The sequence below is a fragment of the Anopheles gambiae genome, chromosome 2, assembly GCF_943734735.2.
Source record: "Anopheles gambiae chromosome 2, idAnoGambNW_F1_1, whole genome shotgun sequence".
Lineage (NCBI taxonomy): Eukaryota > Metazoa > Arthropoda > Insecta > Diptera > Culicidae > Anopheles > Anopheles gambiae.
Window position 1 is genome coordinate 79,570,068 of NC_064601.1, and position 23,371 is coordinate 79,593,438.

Genomic DNA, 23,371 nt, shown 5'->3' on the forward strand with positions numbered 1-23,371 from the left:
AGTCATAGTGCTACAAAGATTGCTGATTAATGTAGTTGCATATATTCCCGTTTTCTTTTTCATCATTTTTGCTTGCTCTGGCTAGATTCAGTATGCATTTTTTTGCTTTTCTTTTCTTTAACATTCGTCACACATTCCTGCCCTCTTGTTTGTCTCTCTGTCGACCACCCTATCGCTTATGTATATTGTACAAGTTATAGTTTTTGTATGCTGTGCTAATGGATTGCTACATTATTAAACCAACCTGTGTCGTGTACTACGAGAGCAAATTCCCTACTCTCCACTAACGCGCGCTACTACTACTACTAAGCGTTCCGTATTTTTTTCTTTTTCTTTTTGGCTAGCTTTCTGATTTTGTAAAAGAAAAAAAAAAAGAACAAGAAAACGGAACCACTAAAACACAATTAAAGAAACTACAAAATACAATTTCGTATAAACGTGTGTCCTGCTTTGTTTAGCTCTGTATCATGTTCATGATTTCTTATTTAAGCACCAGTGTCCGGTGTAAAGGGTTTGTACAGGAGAAGAATAGTAGTAAATAAGGGAAATAGGTTCGTAGAAAAAAAGCACACTTAACACAGTGTAAGTTAAAGGAAACACGTACACGTCGCAATCGTCAATTGGCTTATTAAACATAATTTTTGGTTCGGAAGAAGAGCAAATTAAAAACAAAAAAAGGAAAAGTAGCGAAGAATGCAAAAGGAGGAAGAAAAAGGATGATATAAAAAAATAATAAAACTATTTGCCATCTCCACCTAACTATGTATCCGATGGGTTTATAATTTTAATGCGAAATAAAAAAAGGGACAGTAAGAGTAAAACTTAAGCACTTAATTAAATCGTTCGCGAGGGTTTAGTATCTCAGGACATTTGCCTCTGTTTCTCTCTCTGTCTCTCTGTCTCTCTCTTTATTTCTCTCTCACTCACTCTCTCCTCTGTTTGTCCCTCCTCTAAGCCTATCCAAATGCGCTTTCGAACGCGTTCGATATAATTAAAAAAAATACACGCACAACATTGCAATAAAAGTTAAGTAAAGAAGACATTTTCGTAAAACATTCCAACTTGCTACTAACACTACCACAAAAAAAAAACTATACCATCGAACACTCCTAGGCTAGAGACTATATTCGTTAAGCTTTTTCTGCTGCATCTTTTGCTCCTCGATTCTCGATGCGCTTTTTGTTCGCTATCAGTTACATTTTGATCATCGTTCAGTATGTGAGAGAGAGATAGAGAGTAAGTCGTTTTATAATGCGCTCGCTCTCCTTATATCCTTAATCCCTCCTCTCAGTGTCTCGCCGTAATTGCACAATGCTGCACACTGTGACATGCACTCGAATGCTTTAGCTGCATTATGGAACAGTTTTTTAAGAGAAACATTTCGAGCCACAAAATTAACGACGATCACCTTACGCTTAACACTCCGCACGTTATGCGGATAAAATGATAAAAAACGTACCTTCTATGTATATAATATATCATAAACCGTGTATGTGTGTGTGTGAACTCTACAAGGATATCATGTCAAGTCGATAAAACGGTATAGGAAGGGGCGGCCCTTATCAATCGCAATTCGTTTACGCGCTAACCTTGCTAACAGTATAAGTTACTCCCTTTGCTTACAAACATTCGTGTACATGCTGTATGTACGTGTGTGTATTATTACATTAAAAAAATAAAATAGCATCTCTATCGGAGCTACTGCTAAGATTCCAATCCTCCCAATCCCCCCCCCCCCCCATCCCCTCCTCGGGACACAAACAAAGAGGGAAAGCGGACTTGTAACGCATTTAAACCAGAAGCGAGGTGAGGATCATATAGAAGAGAGCGCCTTTTTTTGTAATCCTATCGTTTTTATATCCTTTTCAGCGAGCCGTTCTCTTGTCTTGATAAAGAGAGAAGAAGAGATAGAGAGAGTGAGACTGAAGGGAAAAGAGAGCGCTTGGGAGGGAGGTCGTCGAAGCGTCTTTGCCAGCCTATGAAACTAACGACCTGGCAGGGCTTGAGGCACCAACCGATGGTGCAGTGATCGAGAGGGCTGCTGGTGGCGTTACTGCACCGTCCAGTGGTTGCTGCTGGATGCAGGTGGCATTACTGCTGGCGTTGCTGGTCACGGTTGCGGTTGCTGCCAGTGCACTGCCCATCGCCGCCACGTCAATGTTCGCGGACGCGGACGAATCACGCTCGTCGAGGGGTGACGCGATGTGGGCGGCGGCACTCGACTTGACCGGCGATACCATGGAACCGATCGGGGAGGCCGAGGTAGCCGACACGGACGAGGAGGGCGGCGTCGAGGCCGGCGGCGCTGACAGGTTGGCGGAGGAGAGCGGGTTCGCGAACAGGACACCCTCGTACTGTACGCCATTGAACTCCATCGTGACCACCAGCTTCTGGTCGCCTTTGCTAGCGTCACCTACGGAAAGAGAGAACAAGAGTTTTAGTAACAGTGTGATACAATGGCAATGAGTGAATCAGAGTGGATGAAGTAGAGATGTACGCACTGAGTAAGAGACGGTGAGTGAGTTGAATTCTACAAATGAATCAACTCAGCATAAATATTTTATATTTCGGAATTTAGCCACATTGATTTCGGGCAGTGTTGCAAAATGTCATGAGCATCAAATAACGATCACCACGAAAAAAATGAACAGCTTGATGGTCATTGTCGATACTCTATGAAAATGCATTCCCAACGCAACATGTGAATGCTTGAGTCTAACGGAATACTCTGACTGTCAAGCTGAGCTTAATGCCGTCGCAAGGATGACCTTTTCTGGTTATGAACAGTGCTGCCAAAAGCCACTGTTTCAGTCACCAATACTCCTGATTGAAACGATATTCAATTCAGCTCACGTACACAACTATGATGATCAGGGTTAAGACTCAAACAGCGGGATGACCAAATGCTTGGTGACATTTTTTGTAGCACCTAACTATACTTGGCATGTCTGACTGACCAAGAGTTGGTTGCAAACATGTCATCAAATATGTGATGGTCGCACCAACTGTTTGAGTCTCACCTCTGATGATTTTGTTTCAGTCAGAAATTGTCATGACTATGTCAGTGACATTTTGCAAAACTAATCACAGTGAAAAAAAAGTCATAAACAACCATTGGTTGCAAAAATGTCACGAAGCATTCTAAAATGTCACCACACGAACATAGAATTTGTTTCAGTCAGATTTTTTTTATAACATTGACAATGACATTTTGCAGAACTGATTTAGGCATTAGATTCCCAAAAAAGTAAGTATCTAGCCGGCACAAAGGATGTGTGTTGCGCTTGTTTCAGAATCGTTAAAGAATGAGTTAAAGAATCAAATCCCTACAATCACTCTTCTGCTCTGATTCAAATCAATGCAACAGCTAAGTGATTCTCATCTCTATTCTAAAGATCTTACCTCGACTGATCAGCTTAAACTGCATGCCGGTAATGCCCAGCGGAGAGCTGAATGGATCGCTACCGGCTCCACCACCGCCACCGCTAGTCGATAGATGATTCTTCGAGTGATGCAGCAGCTCGCTGCTGTCCGGCGTCAGGCTGAGCCGATCACCGTTCTCGTGCTTGCGCAGTTCGCGCGCAACACGCGCCTGCTGCTGGTGCTGCAATTGCCTTTGGTGCAGATGATGCTGATCCAACAGCTGCTGCTGTTGTTGCTGTTGCTGCTGTTGCTGCTGTTGTTGGCTTTGGCGCTTCAGCTTGTCGGCACTGTCACAGCGTAGCCGCTCGCGGTCCAGTATGCTCAGATCGAGCGTGGCGAGACTGTGTTGCTGTTCGCGCTGCTGCTGCTGCTGTTGCTGCTGGGCGGCCACCTGCTGCTGGATACGTTCTCGCTCACGTTGCTGCTGCTGCTGTTGCTGCTGCTGCTGCTGCTGCTGAAGATGGTGATCGGCAAGGCTGAGCGCGAGCGGGTGCTGGTTGACGGCAGCGGCAGCGGCGGCCGCAGCAAACGATGCCCGCAGCATGTCCTCGTCGGTCGTTTCGTCCTCCATTTCGTCCTCCTCGTCGTCACCGTCGTCGTCGAGCGTGGCACGACGTCCGTGCGACCCATTCTCGCGCAGGTTGACCGGTGTACTGTCCGACCGGGCGTCATCTTCGTCCTGCGAGGAACTGTTTAGCTTCTGGGGCGTTAGCGAGCGGTTGTGATGGTGCGAGTGGTGATGATGGTGGCTGCGCTTGGCTGGCGGTCCCAGCCCGTTGCCGTAGTCACGCGGATCGCTAAAGTCGACCGGGTGGTCCCGTTCGCGCTTGATCGCTGCCATTGCGTGATCGGGCGATTCCGACAGATCGAGAGCACTGTAAAAAGGATGCAAAAAAATCAATTTAATAAAGAAAAAAACGTGAAACTTAAACCACTGTAGCGAAGGACCTACCTTTGCATATTGTTTTCCGGGCTAGTGTTGAGCGAGTTCGGTGGACTGTTCGGGCTGGGGTTGTACATGTTCCACAGGGCGACGCGCGAAATGTCGATCGCGTTCAGGGCGGACAGCTTGTCCGGGCTCTGCGAGCGGCCCATCTCCTTCGGCTGGAACATCTTGATGTAGTTTAGCATGCGCTGCTCGAACTCGGCCGGCAGCATGTTCGGTATTTGGCCGACCGGTGGCAGCAGCCGGTGATGGTGCTGCTGCTGGTTGACGTGCGACACCAGCGACAGGGGCGGCATCTGCGAAATGCCTTGCGGAATCGGCGAACGTTGCACTGAGGGCTGTAAGGCATGTTGAAGAATAACAAAGCAATAGGGACATATTTAGTACACGCTTTAAAGCATAATTACTCTCTCTCTCTCTCTGTTTAATTAAACTAGAACTGTACTGATTTAATGAATGGACTTGGAATAACGTCAATCGATCGAACGCATGAATGGAAAGAAGCTCCATTTCCGTTTCATCAATGTTTGGTGTAGTTTGAACGCAAAACAAACAACATCCGATTCGATCATGTGCGCAGAAGATCGAGATCAGTGCTCAAGTCGGGGAGCTGTGTTTTCACGTTCGGGTTTTACTCATTTCCATTATTACACCACAAGAGCCATTAGAGCAGGCCCAAGTGCGGCAGCAAACGTGAGCTCACTGCAGCCGTATGTATGCATCGGGCACGGAAGCAAATCATTCCTTTAACAACACATTAACAACCGGGAATGATTTAAACGGGCCCAGTCGAAAACATGAGCTCCGACACGAATCATTCTAGCGGCAATATGCTGCTGATGCCTCCCTGCCTTCGTGCTGGTCATGGGCTTGCATGCCAGGCCCGTTGTAGTAGCAGATTGCGTTGTTTTGCGATCAGTTTACAACACTGCAACATAAGCATGGATCAAGGTTTATTGATTATTATGGACTATGGTTTATTGCATTAGAGGGCGTGCGGGTTTTTACTGGAGTCGGTCCAGTCGTAAAACATGTTTGATTGTTGCAGTATATGCAGTATGTAGCGATCAATTGCAGATGGTGCTTTTAAGCGATTAATAATAACATAAATCCCACAGATCAATGAGTTATGTAGCATTTGAAAAATAACTGAAGCTTGTTGTGACAATAAATTATTGTGGCATTATTGTGGGATATTTTGTAAAATGTAAAACGATTTCTTCTGCAGTCCAAATGCCTTCCCTACATCGCTTGCAACGATTGGAGACTTAGTGGGCAGCATGTGCGTTTGACGCACCTGTATCAACTGAAGCTGATTCTAACATAGTCCCCCTCCCCCTATCCCCCCCCTGTGTGTGTAGGTGAGTGTGCCCCCAGTCTGTGGGGTCCGTTCGTTGCACTTACCGAATCAAACTGGCCATAGCTAGAGCGACGACCCTCGCGCCGGTTTCCATCGATGGCCGCCTGCAGTTCTGCCGGTGTGCTCAGGTTCTTCTTCTCGCACTCGTACGGATAGAGATACTTCATGTACCTGTAATGGAATTAGAGAGAAGAGGCGTAAAAAGAGGCGTCCAAAACAGAAAAGAATGTGTCCAGCCGCTTGTTGTTGATGATGCTGAGATGATGCAAACGCGTTGCACCTATGGTTTCGATGATGGGGAGCGCATCACTACTTATGCTTATGCTATGCGCTAACAGATGACCAATGTAAAAAATAGGAAGGTATATAAAGAGATAGAGAGAGCGAGGGAGAAGTGGATGAACAGGTAGGTGAATATAAATATTAATTCATCGAAAGGTGCTGCAACCGCCACCGCCATCTCGCTCACTTGGCTTTCCTGTCTGCCTCTGTCTGTCTGTCTGGCTTGGTCGGGACTGTCAGGTGTGTTCTAATTGACTGTGTAAACATATTTACATGCATTGCAATACATGCTGGACCAGCATTAAAAGAGAGAGAGAGAGAGAGAGAGAGAGAGAGAGAGAGAGAGAGAGGGAGAGAAAAACCAGTATTTTATAACGGACGCCTATCGGTCCAGCGTGTGTTTGTGCTTTCAAGATTGAAGATATCTTCAGCCGTTGAAGTTTTACAAAGAGTCGACAAAGAGCGTGCTTTTGAGGTCCATTGGAAAGGCAGTACATTGTGGATTTATAATAAATAGTTTGAAATATAATCGCTACAAACTCATAAAACCCCGTTCGGCATATTTCAATCAAATCCAAATCCAATTCTACAAAAACTTCCACACAGCATAGTTCCGGGAAGCAGTGATTGAGCATTGCGCTGCATCGTGAAACGCATACGCAGAATCCGGGCGGACGATTCGCAAGGGCAGCTGTGTATCACACACACACACAACAAAGCCATCATAACCCGCCAGAACCCGCCAAAAGACTCATCTCAACATCCCGAACCGAGTGCCCAGTTTCCACTACAATGTTTTTGTCTTTCGGCCGGGCCAAAGAGCGGGAGAGAGAGGAGGCTTCCGTTCTGGACGAGGGGTTTATTCTTTCCTTATAAAACACATAAAATAGTCACAGTGAAGCAATCTCATTAATACAGTGCGGCGGCTTTATGTCCCGAATGACGGAATATGTCCAGACGTTGCCTTCTGTTCGGAATTTCTGGTATAGCGCCCGCGAGAAAACCGGAAAGCTAATAAACCTTGAACCACATTTCCTTCGCTGCAAGAAACGCATGCAAAATCGAAATCGAACCACTGCGGGAGATACGATGGTTGCCGGTGGTCCAGACATGCGTGCAGTGTCCTTCGGTTCCACTCACTCAGCCTCACAGTGGAAACAGAAGCTCCTTCCTCATTCGGGCGTTATTATGGCCTTTTGATGAGGCTGCGAAGCGGAAGGGAGCTCACAGCACGGTCCCGGATGAGTCGCGATCGCTTAGTAGCGCGAAAGCGATAATCGATATTTTTCCGTTTTCTTCTTCAAATTCTTGCAAAAATCAGGTTTAAACAATTTTGGATTTTTTTTTTGAATCGTTTTGATTCACACACGTGCTGGCCAAAGGAGCTATCGCGATGTGGTGTGGGGTTTGGTTCTGCTGTCTGCTGATGGATTGTATTTGAAGTCGTTAAAAATCGAAAGATTTCATTTCGAGCCCAGGCGGGGCCGATTGAACATGGACGCATGAACCAGGTTGATGAACGCATTGGATTTATGATCATCTTCAATTTATTGTTTGAGCTGCAGCTCACATTGCCACTCATTTAATTGAGCACATTTATGCTCGTGGTCCGGGGTGTGTCCAAAAGGGAACACCACAGCCACAGGGAAGGGAAGAATTTTGAGCAATAAAAAATGATTAAAATTCCATCCCATACTCCAGCAGAGTGCAATAATAAGGTAAAATTCATTAAATTTCAAAACACTCCGTCTCAATGGATGTTCCAATCGACATCGAAATGAAAACACACACGATGTACATGTTACCTTCGCAAAAGGCTTGCTCAATGGGTTCAATGAACCAATTAAAAAGGGTCAAATTAAGCTGAACGTTGCCGATTCTAAATTCATACTATATCATCCAATTTATTCGTATGAACTGTTCATGTTATCAACCAGTAACACGTTAAAGTGGGTTAAAGTATTCCCGGCGTTACCCGCTCAAGCATCAAATGCATTCAGATCTGGTAAAGAATCGACCTTCCAGCAGCCACCACCTTCAGCGAACACACCACAGCAGCATACCGCAGCACAGTCGCTTGTGTAGGAATTTTGAATACAAAAAAACAGTAATAATGTCAAATGAAATCCTCACAGAACAATCTCCCGTCACATGCACACACACACTCACACACACACCACAAAGAGATAAAAAAGAAAACCCGACAATCGTACCGCAAAACCCCAGCGGGAGAAAGAGAGGAAAAAAGCAACAGAGGGAAACAACAACACGGGAAATAATAAATGTCACAAAATTATCAACATTGACTTTGACTCCCACCCACTCCCGCTGCGTCGATCGTGCCAAATACCCGCAACATCCAAAACCGAGTCCTCTGATGTCTTCGCACCGCAACCATGACTCGCCCTTACTCGCGCTCTCCCCGCTGCAGCGACCCTTTTTTTTTTGCGCAAGCCGAGAAAGCGTCGATCGTCTCCCAAATGTTTGCGCGCAGAGTGAGCAGACAATAAAGGTGAACTGTTGGAGTTTGTGTTTTTTCTGTCTTCCATTGCTTCATCCGCTGTTTGGGGAGGCGGTGGGTGTTAGTGGTTGTGTGTGTGTGTGTGTGTGAGGGTAGATGGGGGTTGCTTGTCGCTTGCCACACGCGGCCCAAAGGGGGGCCACAATCGGGACATTAATTTCGGTATGGCACAAAAATATATTAATTTAATATTTAAATTACCATCACACCGGCGACCATGAAAGACCAAATTTGTGTCACTTAGAGAGACAAAAAAACGCGAAAAGTGAAACTACGGGGAGGTGAGGCAACATTTTGGGTAGGGAGAGCTCTTATTGATACCCCAATGGGTGTCAATTTTAGCCTGCCTTAGACGGTATGGCGCGCTCGCACCGACTGCGAACAACTGAAAGTATGCTCTATGTTGTTCACTAAGGCTTGTGGTTCCGCCTCAAGTCAGAAGAATTGCACGTGTCGTTCCAAACACGATCGGCACACCTGATGCGTCATGGAGAAAAGTTCCGAAATGAATATGCTATTACGGTTCACACCTCTGCATCCCGAGCTGAAAAGTAATGCGCAAACAGCGTTAGAATGACAATAACTACCCTTTGCAGACGCTACATAATGATTAGCCAAAAGAATGAATTTATGATCGAATCGTATCATCTTTCGGGCACAATTTCACGGGGCATCAAACACCACACGGCAATCATCGACAGAGCAAAGGAAGTTAGCCGACTCGACGAGCATTTCGCTGCACTGCTGCATGGCACAACATGGGCGCACCACAATGCAAACAGATGTGTGTTGTCCGCCGTGGGCCGGCGGAGGATGGAGAACAATATTTTGAATCAATTTTCTTTGACTTTGCAGCAGGGCGTTGCTGCAGATGTTGCTGCGAGCGCAGCAGACAAACAGACGCCAGCGAGCCCCGAGTTCGGGCCGAGAGCTGTGGTTGAATGGAGATTGAAGGGTTTTCTTTTTTTGCATGGAAACCATAACACAACGTCATGGTCTGGCGGTCTTTCATCTTGCTGGCGTAGTCGATTGAGCGGATTGATGGTGCGGATTAATCCGCGCAAATCGGGAAGATCCTCGCGCTCTAGATGATGCTACAGCAACAGTGGGGCAAGCAGCATCTTTAAAAACAAACCCCTGAAAAGCAGAAAAATCCACTCCCACTAATTACCAACACAAAACATCAATTACATCGCGCAACGACAGCGACGACGCACACGTGCAATGACACCGGGGGCCTAAATATTTGTCTATTGAAATTCAAATACCGGTCCCCACTCGAGCGCTATCCCCCCCTTCCCGACTGTCGTTCGCTCCAAAAGCCGCACACTTATGACTAAGCCATGTGCGCATATAAATATGTTTATGAACGCATTGGTCGTATGGGGTGGTTATGTGTGGCAGAAGCGGGGGGGTTTTGGGACACTTCTTGGGTACACCGGCATGTAGGTGGCGGGTTGTGCAGACCACAAATAGCGTCACCATCACCTTGTGGTTGAAGGTGGTGAAGAGACCCAGAAGAGGAGACCTGCAACCCCCATTGAATCATAAACCAGCATCATCGCCCGATCGTTTGCCGTCACTTTGGTTTTTTATCGCTTCCCGGCCTCGAGAGGGACGGCTTTTACACTTTTACTTTAATAATTTAAATTCAGCATTGTTCATAATAATGCGCAAAATGAACGAAATGTTGAAGTGTAATTGATTCGTTAAAAAAAGCTTTGGCATTCATTGGTGGGGAAAGTAGACAAAAAAAAACCACAAACCGCACACGCCAGCACACTCATAGTCGCATAGGTGAGGGAAACGTAAAACAAAACAGTGAAAAAGAAGGGGAGAGAGAGGATATACCAAAACAATCATTTTCGTACACGATATCAAACACGTCCATGTTTGAACAATTAAGTGATTGTTGGTTTTTATTTTTCACCCTGTGTCCCTTTGCCTTCTCTCTGTCTCCCTCTCTCTCTCTCTCTCACGCGCTGGTTGTCACCTAACTTTCTGCGGTCAGGATGGTACTTTGTACTGCGATGATGTTATAATAGCTTGATCAGTTTGCGGTTAAGAAGAGCTTTGCATGATGATTGTGTGAACAATGAGTATAATGGTAAAGGACTCCGCTGTTCCACTGTTCCACTGGCATGCAATAGGGGTGGATTTGACTTAGTGTCAGGGTGTCTTTATTATTCATCCACACAAGCTATGAGCTCATTTTTATTCCTTTCTTAAACAGACGATTCGTAGCAAAGCAAAACGTAGTAATTGCTTTAACTATTGCAACAAATCAATGTGAGCAAAAAGACATAAAGGGCAATTCCAATCGCTCGGTTAAACATGCCAAACCAACCAAACCATTTAACCATGATAAACGACTGGGAAGGGGGGAGCAAGGGAAATTAAATGTTTTCACATGAGAAGGATGCTCAAGCTGCAGCTTTCCTCCCGTGCGACTCGCTCCAGAGTACATTTTATATTGTTTAATCATCAATGAGTAAACTTTAACGATCGATCTTCATAAATCAATCTGGCTCGATCGTGCTTGCCACGATACACACACAAACACACATCTATCCGTCATTTCCGTGTCGGAAATACGATCGCTCAGCAACAAAACTCTGGGCCACCAATCCTTCTGGTTTCAGCTTCGGAGTCTCATTTGTATTTTAATGAAATTAGCTTACTTTATTGATGAAACGGGGGTTGGGGAGGCATCGGGTTGGGCGTTGCGTTAAAAAAGGCACTGCCAAGCTCAAAACAAAACATCGGTTAATATGCAGTTTAATTTAGTGCCGGCCTATAAAACTGTTTTGCCCTTCTTGTGCTGTCCGGTTCGGTTCAAACGCTTCTCCGCTCCGCAAGGGCAGCATAAGAGAGCAGCAGCGAATATGTGGAGCATATTTCCTGCCCACAGCGCATTGATGGTCGTGCCCGTTCCCTGGTCCCTGTGTGCACTTTCACATACAGCCTGCACCACAGCACACAACACACACAAGCGCGGGTAGTCTTGGCAGTGTTTCTTCTGTTTGCGGCGCGGTATCGCGGCGTCGGCGTATTATTGTATCCCTGGCTGCCCAAATTTTATGCCCAATGAAAACACGACTCGTAGATGGACGGGAGCACACACACACACACACACACACACACACACACACACAGATGTAGCCGGCTGCTTGCACTGGATGCACTTACAATTCTGCACATGTGCAACAGGGGACGCAATTGCAGCAATGCGAGGAGAGTTCCGAAACGCTCGCTGGTCGCTTTGGCGCGCGGTCGGTCGAGCGTCGTCTCTCAGGAGAGCGCTTTAAACAAAATGAAATCCAATAAAACTGAAGTATAAATAATAATGCTTGCATCGGACGCAACGGGGAGCTCGTTGCTGAGGGAGTTACGGAGAGTGGGCGGCATCGAGATTATAAATCATGACGACCGCTCTGGCAACTGGCCAAACGCGGGCGTCCGTGATGGTCCGTGCTGGCGGACGGTTTGGCACGATCGAGAAAGGAGGATTGAGGAATGGTTTGGGGTCCTTGGTGCTATTTCATGAACTACTGCCGAGAAAAGCGGGAGCGCCAGGCGGCAGCAGCAGCAGCACCGGCCGGGCACGTGATGCGATGCGACGCAATGACGATCAATTTGTTGTTTTTCGTAGTAAACACAATTTGAAGAGTTTTCGCGATGGTGGTGGTAGATGGAATCTTCGCATCTTGAGCTTAAGAGTGTGTGAACAGTTGCTAGAGAGGTACATATATCTGAAAGCAATTAAACGTTCTGAACCACGCCAGCCAGTAATAGCAACGAGGAAAGCAAAATAGATGCGCAAAGTGTTGTTGACGCGCTGCTTTGTTTGGTGTTTCGGTGTGCTGAATGAATTATTTGGATGATGTAATGTAGTAGCATTTTAGTTTTAATAGCCACTGAATAATGCATTTTAAAGATCCTGATTAATATTTTCATTCATAGAATTGTTCAATGCGAACGATATCGCCTTACAGGATTTTCCAGGAGTTCTTATAGCTGTGGGACACTTTATTGAGTCCTTCTAACGTGAAATGAACCTAATGAACTGGGAATTGGACTTTATAGCACCCTTGTTGGACAATTCCAATAGGATTGTCCAAGGAGCCTGTCCAATAAGGATGCCATAGAATGAAGTTCACTTCCCGTATAAAAGAGTCAAGGAAGTGTCCCACAACTATGAGAACCCCTGGAAAACCCTGTCATAAGCTTCGTTTTGGTATTCCATCAAAGCTTTAAAATCAATCATGTTTACCATCATCCCCCATCCTCATCAGCATCATCGAAGACACCCATTTGCCAACGTTCGAAGGATAAGTGCCGCTGGTAATGATAGAGCGCTCGGCCGTATGATTAGACCACATTAAACCGAGTCCCACCGCCCGGAGTCCAGAACGAGCCATTGCAACGCAAAGAGGATGGGGCGAGCGAGCGCGTGCGGTGGATCGGTGATCGTAATAATTTATGCGCATACACATACGCCCCCTTTCGAGCGTGGATTGCAGTTATCAAGCAGTTTATATGTTGCACTTTTTGTACCCCTTTTTCCCTACACCCGTCGATCGCACGGAACAGTCGTCGTCAGCGAATGAGCGAGCGAAGCCGCGATGCGCGAACCCTTCCGTAAACTCGTTTCTGCGCATTGGATCGATTTGTATCTGGAATATATTATACAGTGTGCTCCACCATGATGTAGGTCTCGTTTCGCACATGCAGAGGACAGCAGCTTGCCAAGGAGTTTCGCGCAACGGTGGCCATTTTGGTGTGTGCTTGTGCGGCGTTCCTCTCGTGCCGTTTTATTTAATCCCATCGAGAGGGCTTCCCTACCCGCGTTTGCCGTCCCCTTTCCCTCGGGTTTTGTTGCATCGGAATGTCCCTGGGTGGTGTGTGTGTGTGTGTGTTTGTGTGTGGTGCCATCATCCATGCATTCGGACGACATTTTGACGAATTAATTGACTTTATTTTGTTTTAGCGGTCCTTTCGGAGCTCGCTGTGTCTGTGTGAGTCATGCTCCCTCTCTCTCTCTTTCTTTTACATTCCACATCCAGCTGCCCGTGCGTGGCCCCCGGGTGAGCCGGTAGAAAACGGTCGCGAAAATCAGACGCAAACGGAGATTGAGAAAGAATTCGAAACCGCGTATCGCGTCGAAAGGAGGGTTGCCCTCCTCGCGCAACAGCGGAACGGATTCGGCAGGACGGTTGCGGGTTCGCTGGGCACAGTTTTAATTTATTCTGGAACCGATTACAACAATTTTGAGATGGGCGTACAGCAAGAGGAAGTGACGGGGAGAGAACAAAATGGCGCAAGCAAAAGGAAAATGCACTCGCGCTACGGTGGTGGTGGTGCATTGGAGGCAAAGAATGAAGAAATTGCTTGCGCATACGCAATGAGTGCTGCAGTAGTGTTTTATGCGGCAACATTTATGAATAATATAAAATTTGCCTTTAAATTGGTCTTTAAAATCTGCTGCATCTCATGGTAATAGACATTTTCAAACCATAAAACTGCACTAAATCACGAGTGTGTATGTGCGGTAAAACAATGAGTTTAATTGCAAATTTTACAATTAATTTTTGTCCATCACTGGAGGCCCAATACTTACTGTGTTCGTAGGGTAAATGCAGCGCTGGTGATGCTGGAAGGTAGATGCAGTCCTTTGATGATTTCTTGCCACAGCTTTTTGTTGATAACGTCGACAAGCCCTCCGCGTGCGATAACGAGGTTGTACAGCTCGTACAGATCCAGCACCGATTTGGCCATGATCGGCAAACGGTTGATGGGAGTGCCTGAAAGAAAAGAAGGAGAGAGAGATAGAAATATGATTAAAGATACCATTTACATTGCCATTCATGCTATTTCACGAGGCAACAGCAGCACTAATAAATACATTCGACTAAGAGACCTAGACCGATACATTTGTCATTTGAAATCAAACGTTCTCCCGGGTCGCCTCAGGTCCCACCACACAGCCTCCACCACCGGCTGGCGGCACACGGGCAGTCTATTTTTATTTATCGCTCGCTTTTATTATGGTAACCATGAGGTGTAACCTCCTGACACTCTTTCCGTTCAAACCCGCGCGACGACAGGCAGGGGACGGCAGCGCACAAAGTCGAAGATCATTATCCATAACACACATAGCGCAGGGTTGTAAAGAGGCAAAGCAGGAGTACAGCAGCAGCAGCAGCAGCAAGAAAAAAATGTAACCAACCACTAACAACAATAACAATATCAGCCACAATAACAGTGGCTACCGGTCACAAGCAAGGAAAAAATGTTACAAAATACATCTTCCACCGAGCGCTACCGAAACCGACCGATCTGACCATCAATTTTGACATCTTCTCCTGAGGACGCATGCATGCGCATATTTTCGGCAGTGGCAGCGGCGGCGACATCTCCCGGCGCGATAAATAGCAGGAGAAGGAACTGATGGTGGTGATGTGCCTGGGGGAAATAAATGATGAATATGTTCATCAGACGGTCCAACGAAACTCTTTACCAAAACGCTGTCTTCTACCGGTGCCCGGAGGAGCGGACTAAAGTGGGCTTCTCTTCGGGCGGCAGATCGGGAACGATGATGATGTACTGTCGCGCTACGAGATGGCGTCACGACAAGGGTAAATGATTCAGAGTTCGGAGGAAATTATGATCGTACATTGATCGACTACTGGGAACGAAGGGGGCGATGGCGTAAATAGTTTCTAGCTACTTTTGATGCGTTAATCCTATTTGTTGCGACGCTAGAGGAGTGCGTTCTTCATCGTGACTGGCGCCGGCAGTAGAATAGAGGAGTGATTATTGATTGAAAGCTGCTTGATGGAATTAAACAATTTACTTATTTCTTCCCTTTTCAAATCTTAATAAGATATGCATTAAGCATGAAATGTATGATTTTCATGAGCATGTTGATACAATAGGAACAAGATTGTTGCCAATTTAGGGCATAGCACTTATTGAACTTTTCGAATGCATTTACAGCCGAACGAGCAATCCAATTAGCTTTGGTGGAATTTAAGATTGCTTAAAAATCAGTGCCTTAAATCTATCCACACCTACACGAGGTAGAAAAGCGACATGACAAATATCCACTCTGAAAGCGATTTCATCACCGGGGGACTGTATGATAAATTCCACCGCAAGATCATCGTATCATCCAATAACTCATCGCAACCGCCATCTGTTGTGAGTGATATATCCATGTTTCTTGCAAAAGAATTATGATTAAAAGGTTATGTTGTGCTCCCGCCACCAGTCGCCCTCTGAATCCCTCCCCTCGGGAAACCTACTCATCATACACAATCACACACAAACACATACACACACACACGCCTCCACAGTCGGCGAAAATATTTTGACAAATTAGCATCACCCGTTTCGGTGGCTGGGGGGACAACATTCTCTTTCACCCCGCAAAGCCACACTAATGAACGATCGCGTTCGCTAATGCGATCGTTCCCTTGTGCGATTTAGCGATTGCTTCCATCTTCATCATCAAACATCATCGCGGCACATTATCAACGTCATTTGACACAGTGGGGGAACGTGGGGGGGTTCGCTCGCTCGTGCCGAAGCCATGTGGTCCCATCCATCCTCTCCTCGGCTCGCATCCATATGCTTGTCGTTTCGGCGGGATGCGGATGGGAGTGGGATGAGGTCACTGGCTCCCGACTGTTGTGACATTCGCTTTTCCAAACAAACTCCGGTCTCGACGCCGGTCTCTAACGAGTGTCGCGTGGAAAAATACAATTTATTTGTTTCGAGCTCTCGACTTCGTGTTTGTGTGTGTGTGTGTGCGCGATGCCAAAGCGAAAGGCAACGGGATTAGCGTCGGTGCGCTGTGGTTTTTCACTGGAGGGAATGAAAAACGTTTTGCGGAAATTTCGTCCCCCCCACCCAGAATCCGGAGTTTCCCACCGATTGGGGGCAGCGCTTGTCGGTGGCTCGTCACACTCACCACGAGTACGGGCAATACCGCGGGATTGAGTTGTTTATAAACTAGTGCGTGTGAAAATATAAACATGCCCGTGGGTCGCCCGTGCTCTACCCAGCGCGCTACTTTGTATTATTATTAATTATTGAAACTGCTGCCAAATGGCCGCCGTTTTCGGCTGCATCTGTGATTGACGAAGTCCGCTCACGCTTGAAGAGTTTCTGTTCCAAGATCCTTCCCTTCCCAGCCCGTGGGGAGAGGAGTGGGGGTTTAGTTTATTTGCCAATGTTTGTGTGTTAATTAGCGAGTGGTAAACCGTAACAAGATTTCCCAACTAACAACAACAGGGACAACAGGGATCAAAATTGGACCAAACGAAAAAAGGTTTCACACTTCAATCGGCAGGAAAAAAATATTCATCACACACACACACACACACTGGTGCGTGGCATGAAACACCGGCGGCAGCAATGTTTTAATCCAGCCGGAGGTCAGAAGGCGACGGGTAAAACAATACAACGTGTCGAGTCGTCGATACGTGGAGGGAAAGCAAAAAAAAACGGCAACCAAAAAAGCCAAACACCGGTAAATGAATGGCAGAATCTTTGATATAATCGGACTAAGACACTGCGAACACGGGAGGGGACACTGGGTTTGGAATCGAATACCCAAGGAGATATGTGATACCTTTACCGTGCACTTTTCCGGCTTCCGAGCAGAGGCTCTTTACCTTGTGCATGTGTCTTGAGTGGAGTTTTTCCTTCGATTGATACGAATCGGATTACATGCAAAAATGAAAAATACACGTACGGAACGTCCCAGACGACCCAGACGGAATTGGAGGGGCGCGGTGCAGTGCATCGATAATGATGTGGATGCAAATTAAGTTAGTTTGTTGTTGGCAAAGCCATCCTTGTTAGTTCCGGGTGTCACATCGCTCCGGGATGTGACGACATTTGTGGCCGGGTGTCATAGGAAATGAATAAACAATTATTGATCGACAATGTAGCATACGAGCTACAAATTATTGCATTTGTTTTTTTAGATTTAAAAGGAAAATAATAAAAATACTTTTACTAGCAAAAAACAGACATAAGCCGCAAGAGTGACGCATCAAATTAATGAGATGAAAACCAGGTGGAAATTTCGTTTTCCCTTTTCAATGCGATATAATTCCAGATTCGACGCGTGACACAACATTTCTGTTCCGTTTCTCACCACACACATTAAACCAAACGCCACAGCCCCAGGCACAACAATTTCGTGCACAATTCGAAAATAGCTAAACACGTGGTGGAGTGAAATTAAAAAAAAGGGGGACGAAAGAAGCAAAATAAAATCCCCGTCAACGATGCATTAATCAAACGCAGAGCACGGGCACGCACGCCTGCACGGTGATCTTCACGATCTGTGCGATCACGAACCAATCTTACGCTTTCCCCCCCACACATCCATCTGGATCGCTTGTATCCCAACACGCTTCACCGGTATCGCCCGGTGCTGTGCCATGTTTTCATCTGTCAGCCTTAATTCTCGATTCCTGCGTCCGATTATTTTCCCGGGAAACCCAAAATCAAACTCCCGGCGACTGTTTCGCGCTCACCGTGCTGCTGCCGGTGCTGCCGCCCAGATGAGAAATGGGAGTGGTGCATGTGCGCTTGCCTGAGCCCGATATAAACGGTCACCCTGTTCCACTAATTCTCTCTATCGTGTTGGGGAAGGGAAGGGAGGTTATATTTCCCCCCTATAGCGGGGTGGCCAGCAAGAATTTGCCCCTCGTGAAGGAAACAAAAACAACAGCTCCATGACAGAATCCATTAGTTTGGATAATTTCGGTGAATGTTCGCGCTCCCGCTTTCCAGGGCGATTGCCGCTTCCGCTGTCAGCGTTTTTTTGTGTGTTTTGGTGTTTTTGATTTCTGTGTTTTTATTAATCAATCGCAGGGCTGTTGCTGCGACCTCCGCGGCAGTAATCGATAAAAGGTACGCACACACACTTACAAAATGGGAACCAACCAAGAAACATGTTAAATTTTTAACGGAGGATGTTCATCAATTATAATGGCGTGTGTTGCGGATAGACTCCGCTTATAAATAAGTGCTGGGGTGAGCGGTGTGACGTGTTTCATTGGAGCAATAAAGTGACATGTTCAATTCCACTCCAAAAGTGGGTGGACACTCATGTTTGGAGCTTGATAAGTGAATGTTTGCTCTGCTGCTGCCGTTACTGCTGGTACGATATCGTGTGTCAGGGCAATGGTTGGCATCATCATTGAGTGTGATATCAATTAATTGGCTCGTCAAGCAAACTATCACAGCAAACAGCAAGCGTTTGGGGCGTGTTAACTTATCAGCGGTGCTGTGTGATATTGGACAGAATGCGAAATAAAACATCTGTATTGTAACGCTTTTCTCTTTCACTGTTCCACCAAATGACGCACTACAACTATTCGATTAGTGTATGGCAAAGAGGTTTACCGCTCACTTGTTCTGCTGCTGGAGAGGTGTAGTTTCCCCAAAAGTTCCTCAAAACGATTCTCGCCCGAATTAGGCCCTACGTTCCAAGCAGGTTCGTCCGAACAGATCGGACAAGTGTTATTTTTCATTTCAATCAACCGATCAGATCATCAGCCTGGCCCCGTGTTTTCCACCAAATAGACGCGTTATAAATCACATTAAAAAGCTATAAAACGCAAAACGCACCGCAGACTTAACAGTGTGAGGAACAACTTCAACCAGAGATAGATTGTAACAGAGAGAGCGATAGAGAAGCGTTATGGATAATAAAAGCGTCTTCCAACAGCTTCCTTAAACAGAGCGGCTTCTCACGTTTCATCTTGCAGGTTATTGCGCGTGGTGCGGCATTGTGGGAGGTTTGGGAGAATTAGATTTTACGGTTTTATGCTGATATAAAATTTATTTCCCTTCGCTAGCTCCATTGCAAGCGCGCAGCCACAAGTCCAAAAGGGTAAAGTGTAATAGGTGGGCTGGTAGTTTATATAAACAGATACGCCAAAGGCAAGAGCTATCAAAAAACCTCAGCGCAAGGTTGAGGGGAATTTTTACTTCTTCAGCAAGCTGAAGAAAAAATATGAAAATCTTTGAAATCTTGCGCCCAAGGCAATGATGTGTTGAAGATTTATTGGATATGAAATGATGGAGAGTAAACGAATTCATACCCAACATGAGTGTTAAAGATAAAGCGCTGACATACTGAAGAAGTTCGAAATTCTTGGAGCTTGCCAAAAAAAATATCTAAAGAGTTTAATATTTGCACAAACAATTCATTCAACTGCATTCTGCAGAATTTTCCTGTTTAGTTCTTTTGCACGCATGGCATGTCAACCGCTTATTATACTGACCGCGCTCGGCAAAGGGAGTTCTGCCCCGAGGCTACAATTTAATCAGCTCCAAAATGTGTGAGCAGTTTTATATGTTTTCTTATGTGTGTATGTGTGTAGTTTTTGTCTCTTCCACTGCAGCGTACATTGAAGCAGTAGAATTTAAGGTGGAAGCAAAAAATGCCACTCCATCTGGAGAATAGTTTACAGCAGCAGAAGTGCATGACGAAGACTGCATGGGTTAAAAAGGGAAAATGCAAAAACAAAACGACCCCACATTTAAATCGAATTCTAACTACCCTCTACCCAAGGATTGCGTCCAATATTCCATCACCTTACTCCACCACCCAGTCGTGTACTATTTGCATTCGTACGATAAGCGTTTAATTGCATGAATGTTTCATGTTCGCAGCTCGGACGCAGCCCGGCTATTATTGAGCATATATGCAGAAAGCTTTTTTGAGTGTGTATTGCACTTATGCTGGCGTAGGGCACACAGCTTTGGATGTTGATTATGTGATAAGAACAAAAAAAGTATGTATAAAGTATGTGTAATATTTTAGTAATTAAATTTCCAATATGAATTCTATAACGAGAGGGAAACAAATCTTCTATTGATAATATAGCCTGTGAACAAAGCACAAACATGTTTGTAGGGTATAAGCAAAGCTTATTGAAAACAAAACGTAAATGAAACAATTTTAAAATTCATCTGGATATTATTTTCCCTCTCTTTCTTCGCCCAAGCATTCTTACTTCCATGCGGCCTTCATACGGCTGAGTGTGACTCAGCGAAGAAGAGATGAGTGGGTGGGCTGAGGTAGACGCGAAGTGGGGAAGGAAGGTGGGTAGGTTCTGTACATCCAGCATAATCGGCATGAATATATAATAAAATTATTAAATATAATTATTTCTTATCCTGGCTTAGCAGTGTTGTGGACACGTCGTGCAAGAAAGGGTTACCTCAACACCACCGTCGCTGCCAGCCACGGTTCGTGAGGTGAGGGATGAAATGAGACGCATGGTGAGCACTGCACTCAGACCTCCCTTGCTCCGTGCGCTTCCTTGGCCAGTATGTAAATATGCGGAGCATGTTTCTTCGCTTTCTCTTTCCCAACTTGTTCCTTCGCCCTTTTTCGCTGCCCAAGTACGACGCTTTACGGGAACGAGGCCGGAGAGGGGGCAAGGGGTCATTGCATTTGCAGGAGATGCAGCGTCGTGTGCAGAAAAGGGTATGGAACTGTTGTAAGACCACGGCAAAAACCGCACAATTTTAATGCTTCGTCAATCATTATCGATCCATCCTCATCGCAAACGTCAAGCATAAAATGGCATGTGAGGTGTATGTGTGTGTGTGTTTCGTTTGTCGTTGCTTTCCATGTCTCTGAGCTAAAGCTGTAGTAACGAAGAAGAAAACGGGGGACCTTTCGATTGGCTGCAAGCGAACAGGAATGTAACGATCGTCTACGGTGATAACATTATGCTGGAAGAAATGTTAATTTCAAATTCATCTCTGTTTGTGCATAATATTATGCGTTTGCGTTTCTATACGATCTTTGCAATGAACTTGGGCTAGCAGTACCGATCAAGCCGCCTTCAAACACCAACCATCTTTAGCTCTGTTTTAGCAAGATATATTGCTCTGTTGCTTGATTGTGTACATAAAAAAAACAGTCCATTCCGAAGCCAAACGAACACCTCCTAGGACGGTGTTGTCTAGTTTGCCTGCTCGTCATTCATTCATGATACAGCGCGACAGTCCGGTACAACCAACCAATGGTCAACGGAAATCATTGTACGGAACATGCCCATCGAAAAGGATGATGCAACGTGCGGATAAATATTGATTCAATTAATTAAGTCAATATTGGCCGTTCACAGCTCTAGCGTTCCGAGAGCCCGGAGAGCTCACACTCGTGTCTCGTCATGCACCTCATCTCATCCACCCAACATCCGGGGGACATCCAGCGCGTCGTCCCACCACTCGTCCCCGCTTAAATGATCTTGTTCGAGCTGTGTTCCGATCGGCACACAATAACATCATTTTGGAGCAGCAAAAACCCGCGTCCCGATGGAACCACCACCACCAACTGTGCTGGGGCTAGCTTAGTTGAGTGAACTGTTGCACTTGGGACCAAAGATATTTTCGTGCCTTGGGAATTGTTTGAATTGTGGCCGGGATAGAAGGATGGACAAGATTGAGATCCGGTAACGGAGTCGCCTTTAATTGATTTGGATACCTCAAGCACGCGGAATTCGTACTGATGGGAGGATCTTACATATGGAGATGTTCACACATTTAGGGGAGGATTGTACTAGTCTACATTTCTACAAATATTGACCGTAAATTGTGTTTAAATGTTGCTGCTGGGTAAATAATTTAACGGTGGTTTTACGATGCTCTGTGAACTATAGAGTAGACATTATTTAGGTAAATGGATTAATGTTTTACTCCGTTTTGGGATCATTTTTAGAAAGGGAAGAGGACTTCGATATTTTTCGGTGTCTATATTCAATATTGTACCTGACTTTTGTGGGCCACGGTTAGGCAAAGCTGGTTTATAAAGTTTCGCATTGAAGTTGGTGGGTTACGAATAGCAATTATGATTCGCTACCCAACAAACGAGTATCACCTGCTTACATGCAAACACTACCTAGAATCGTTTGTAAAACTAGGATTCGTCAACCACGTGGTTACTATTTACCGGTACAAGAAACAAATTAATTACAGTGTACGCATAAAAAACAACAAAACGGCGGGAACTTCCCACATCATGAAACGATGCCTCCCGTTGTGTAGATGCTACTGGCACCGTGTCACACACACACACACACACACACACACACACACACACACACACACACACACACACGAACTACACAGGCCCGTCTCTGTCTCTGGCAATTCAGACATTGCCAAGGAACAAGGTTATAACTAGCGCCAATGGAGGTTACAGCAGTCGCGCAAAAAGTCCGTATTATGCATGGAGCGGCAACCGGCTTCGTTAGATATTGCCGCGGACTTGCAGAATGAATAAGAAACCCCCCGGGCCCGCTACTTCTTCTCGCTGAGGCAGGGGTTTGCTGAGTGCCGGGGATAGCGAAATGTTTTTACACTAAATTAACATATGTTAGACATCCAATGTCAGTCACAAAGAGAAGCGCTTCCTGGCGGGAGGAAGAGTACAAGGGGTGGTGAGTAAGATTGGAAGATCCGTAAAGTAAATCAGCAAAAAGTCTTTTCAGCGTAAAGCCGGTCGAACTGATCGAATGGAGTACCAACCAGTTCAAATGAAAGCGAAGGCAAACATCTATCCTTTCCACGGGTCGGGGTACTACTACTACACAGTAGACTACACTAGAAATAGAATTTATAGACATAAAAAAGTGTATAGATCTCACTATGTATAATTAGAGATCCACTTTGTGGTCGCGTCTACTTGGGAGGGAAGATGTCATCCATCAGATGTGTGTCGGGAATAGGTCTCGATGGTTTCAATCAATTTTCCCAAACGTACTGTGCCGTAACCGTAACACCATCGTGTGCG

At 45.7% G+C, this 23,371-nt stretch overlaps 1 protein-coding gene across 18 annotated transcripts in view; it reads right to left on the minus strand.

Moving 5' to 3' along the window:
* Positions 1–741: 741 nt before the first annotated feature.
* The window catches only part of LOC5667193 (protein dead ringer), a 105,391-nt gene continuing 82,761 nt past the window's right edge, over positions 742–23,371 (minus strand). For all 18 annotated transcript variants that reach the window (XM_061643082.1, XM_061643081.1, XM_061643066.1 and 15 more), the window contains 5 exons: positions 14,153–14,336; positions 5,774–5,900; positions 4,376–4,707; positions 3,403–4,298; positions 742–2,413 (listed from right to left, as the gene is read on the minus strand). In XM_061643082.1, coding sequence (XP_061499066.1) covers positions 1,977–2,413; positions 3,403–4,298; positions 4,376–4,707; positions 5,774–5,900; positions 14,153–14,336 — 1,976 coding nt within the window. In that variant the 3' untranslated portion in view covers positions 742–1,976. The remainder of the gene's footprint in view (positions 2,414–3,402; positions 4,299–4,375; positions 4,708–5,773; positions 5,901–14,152; positions 14,337–23,371) is intronic.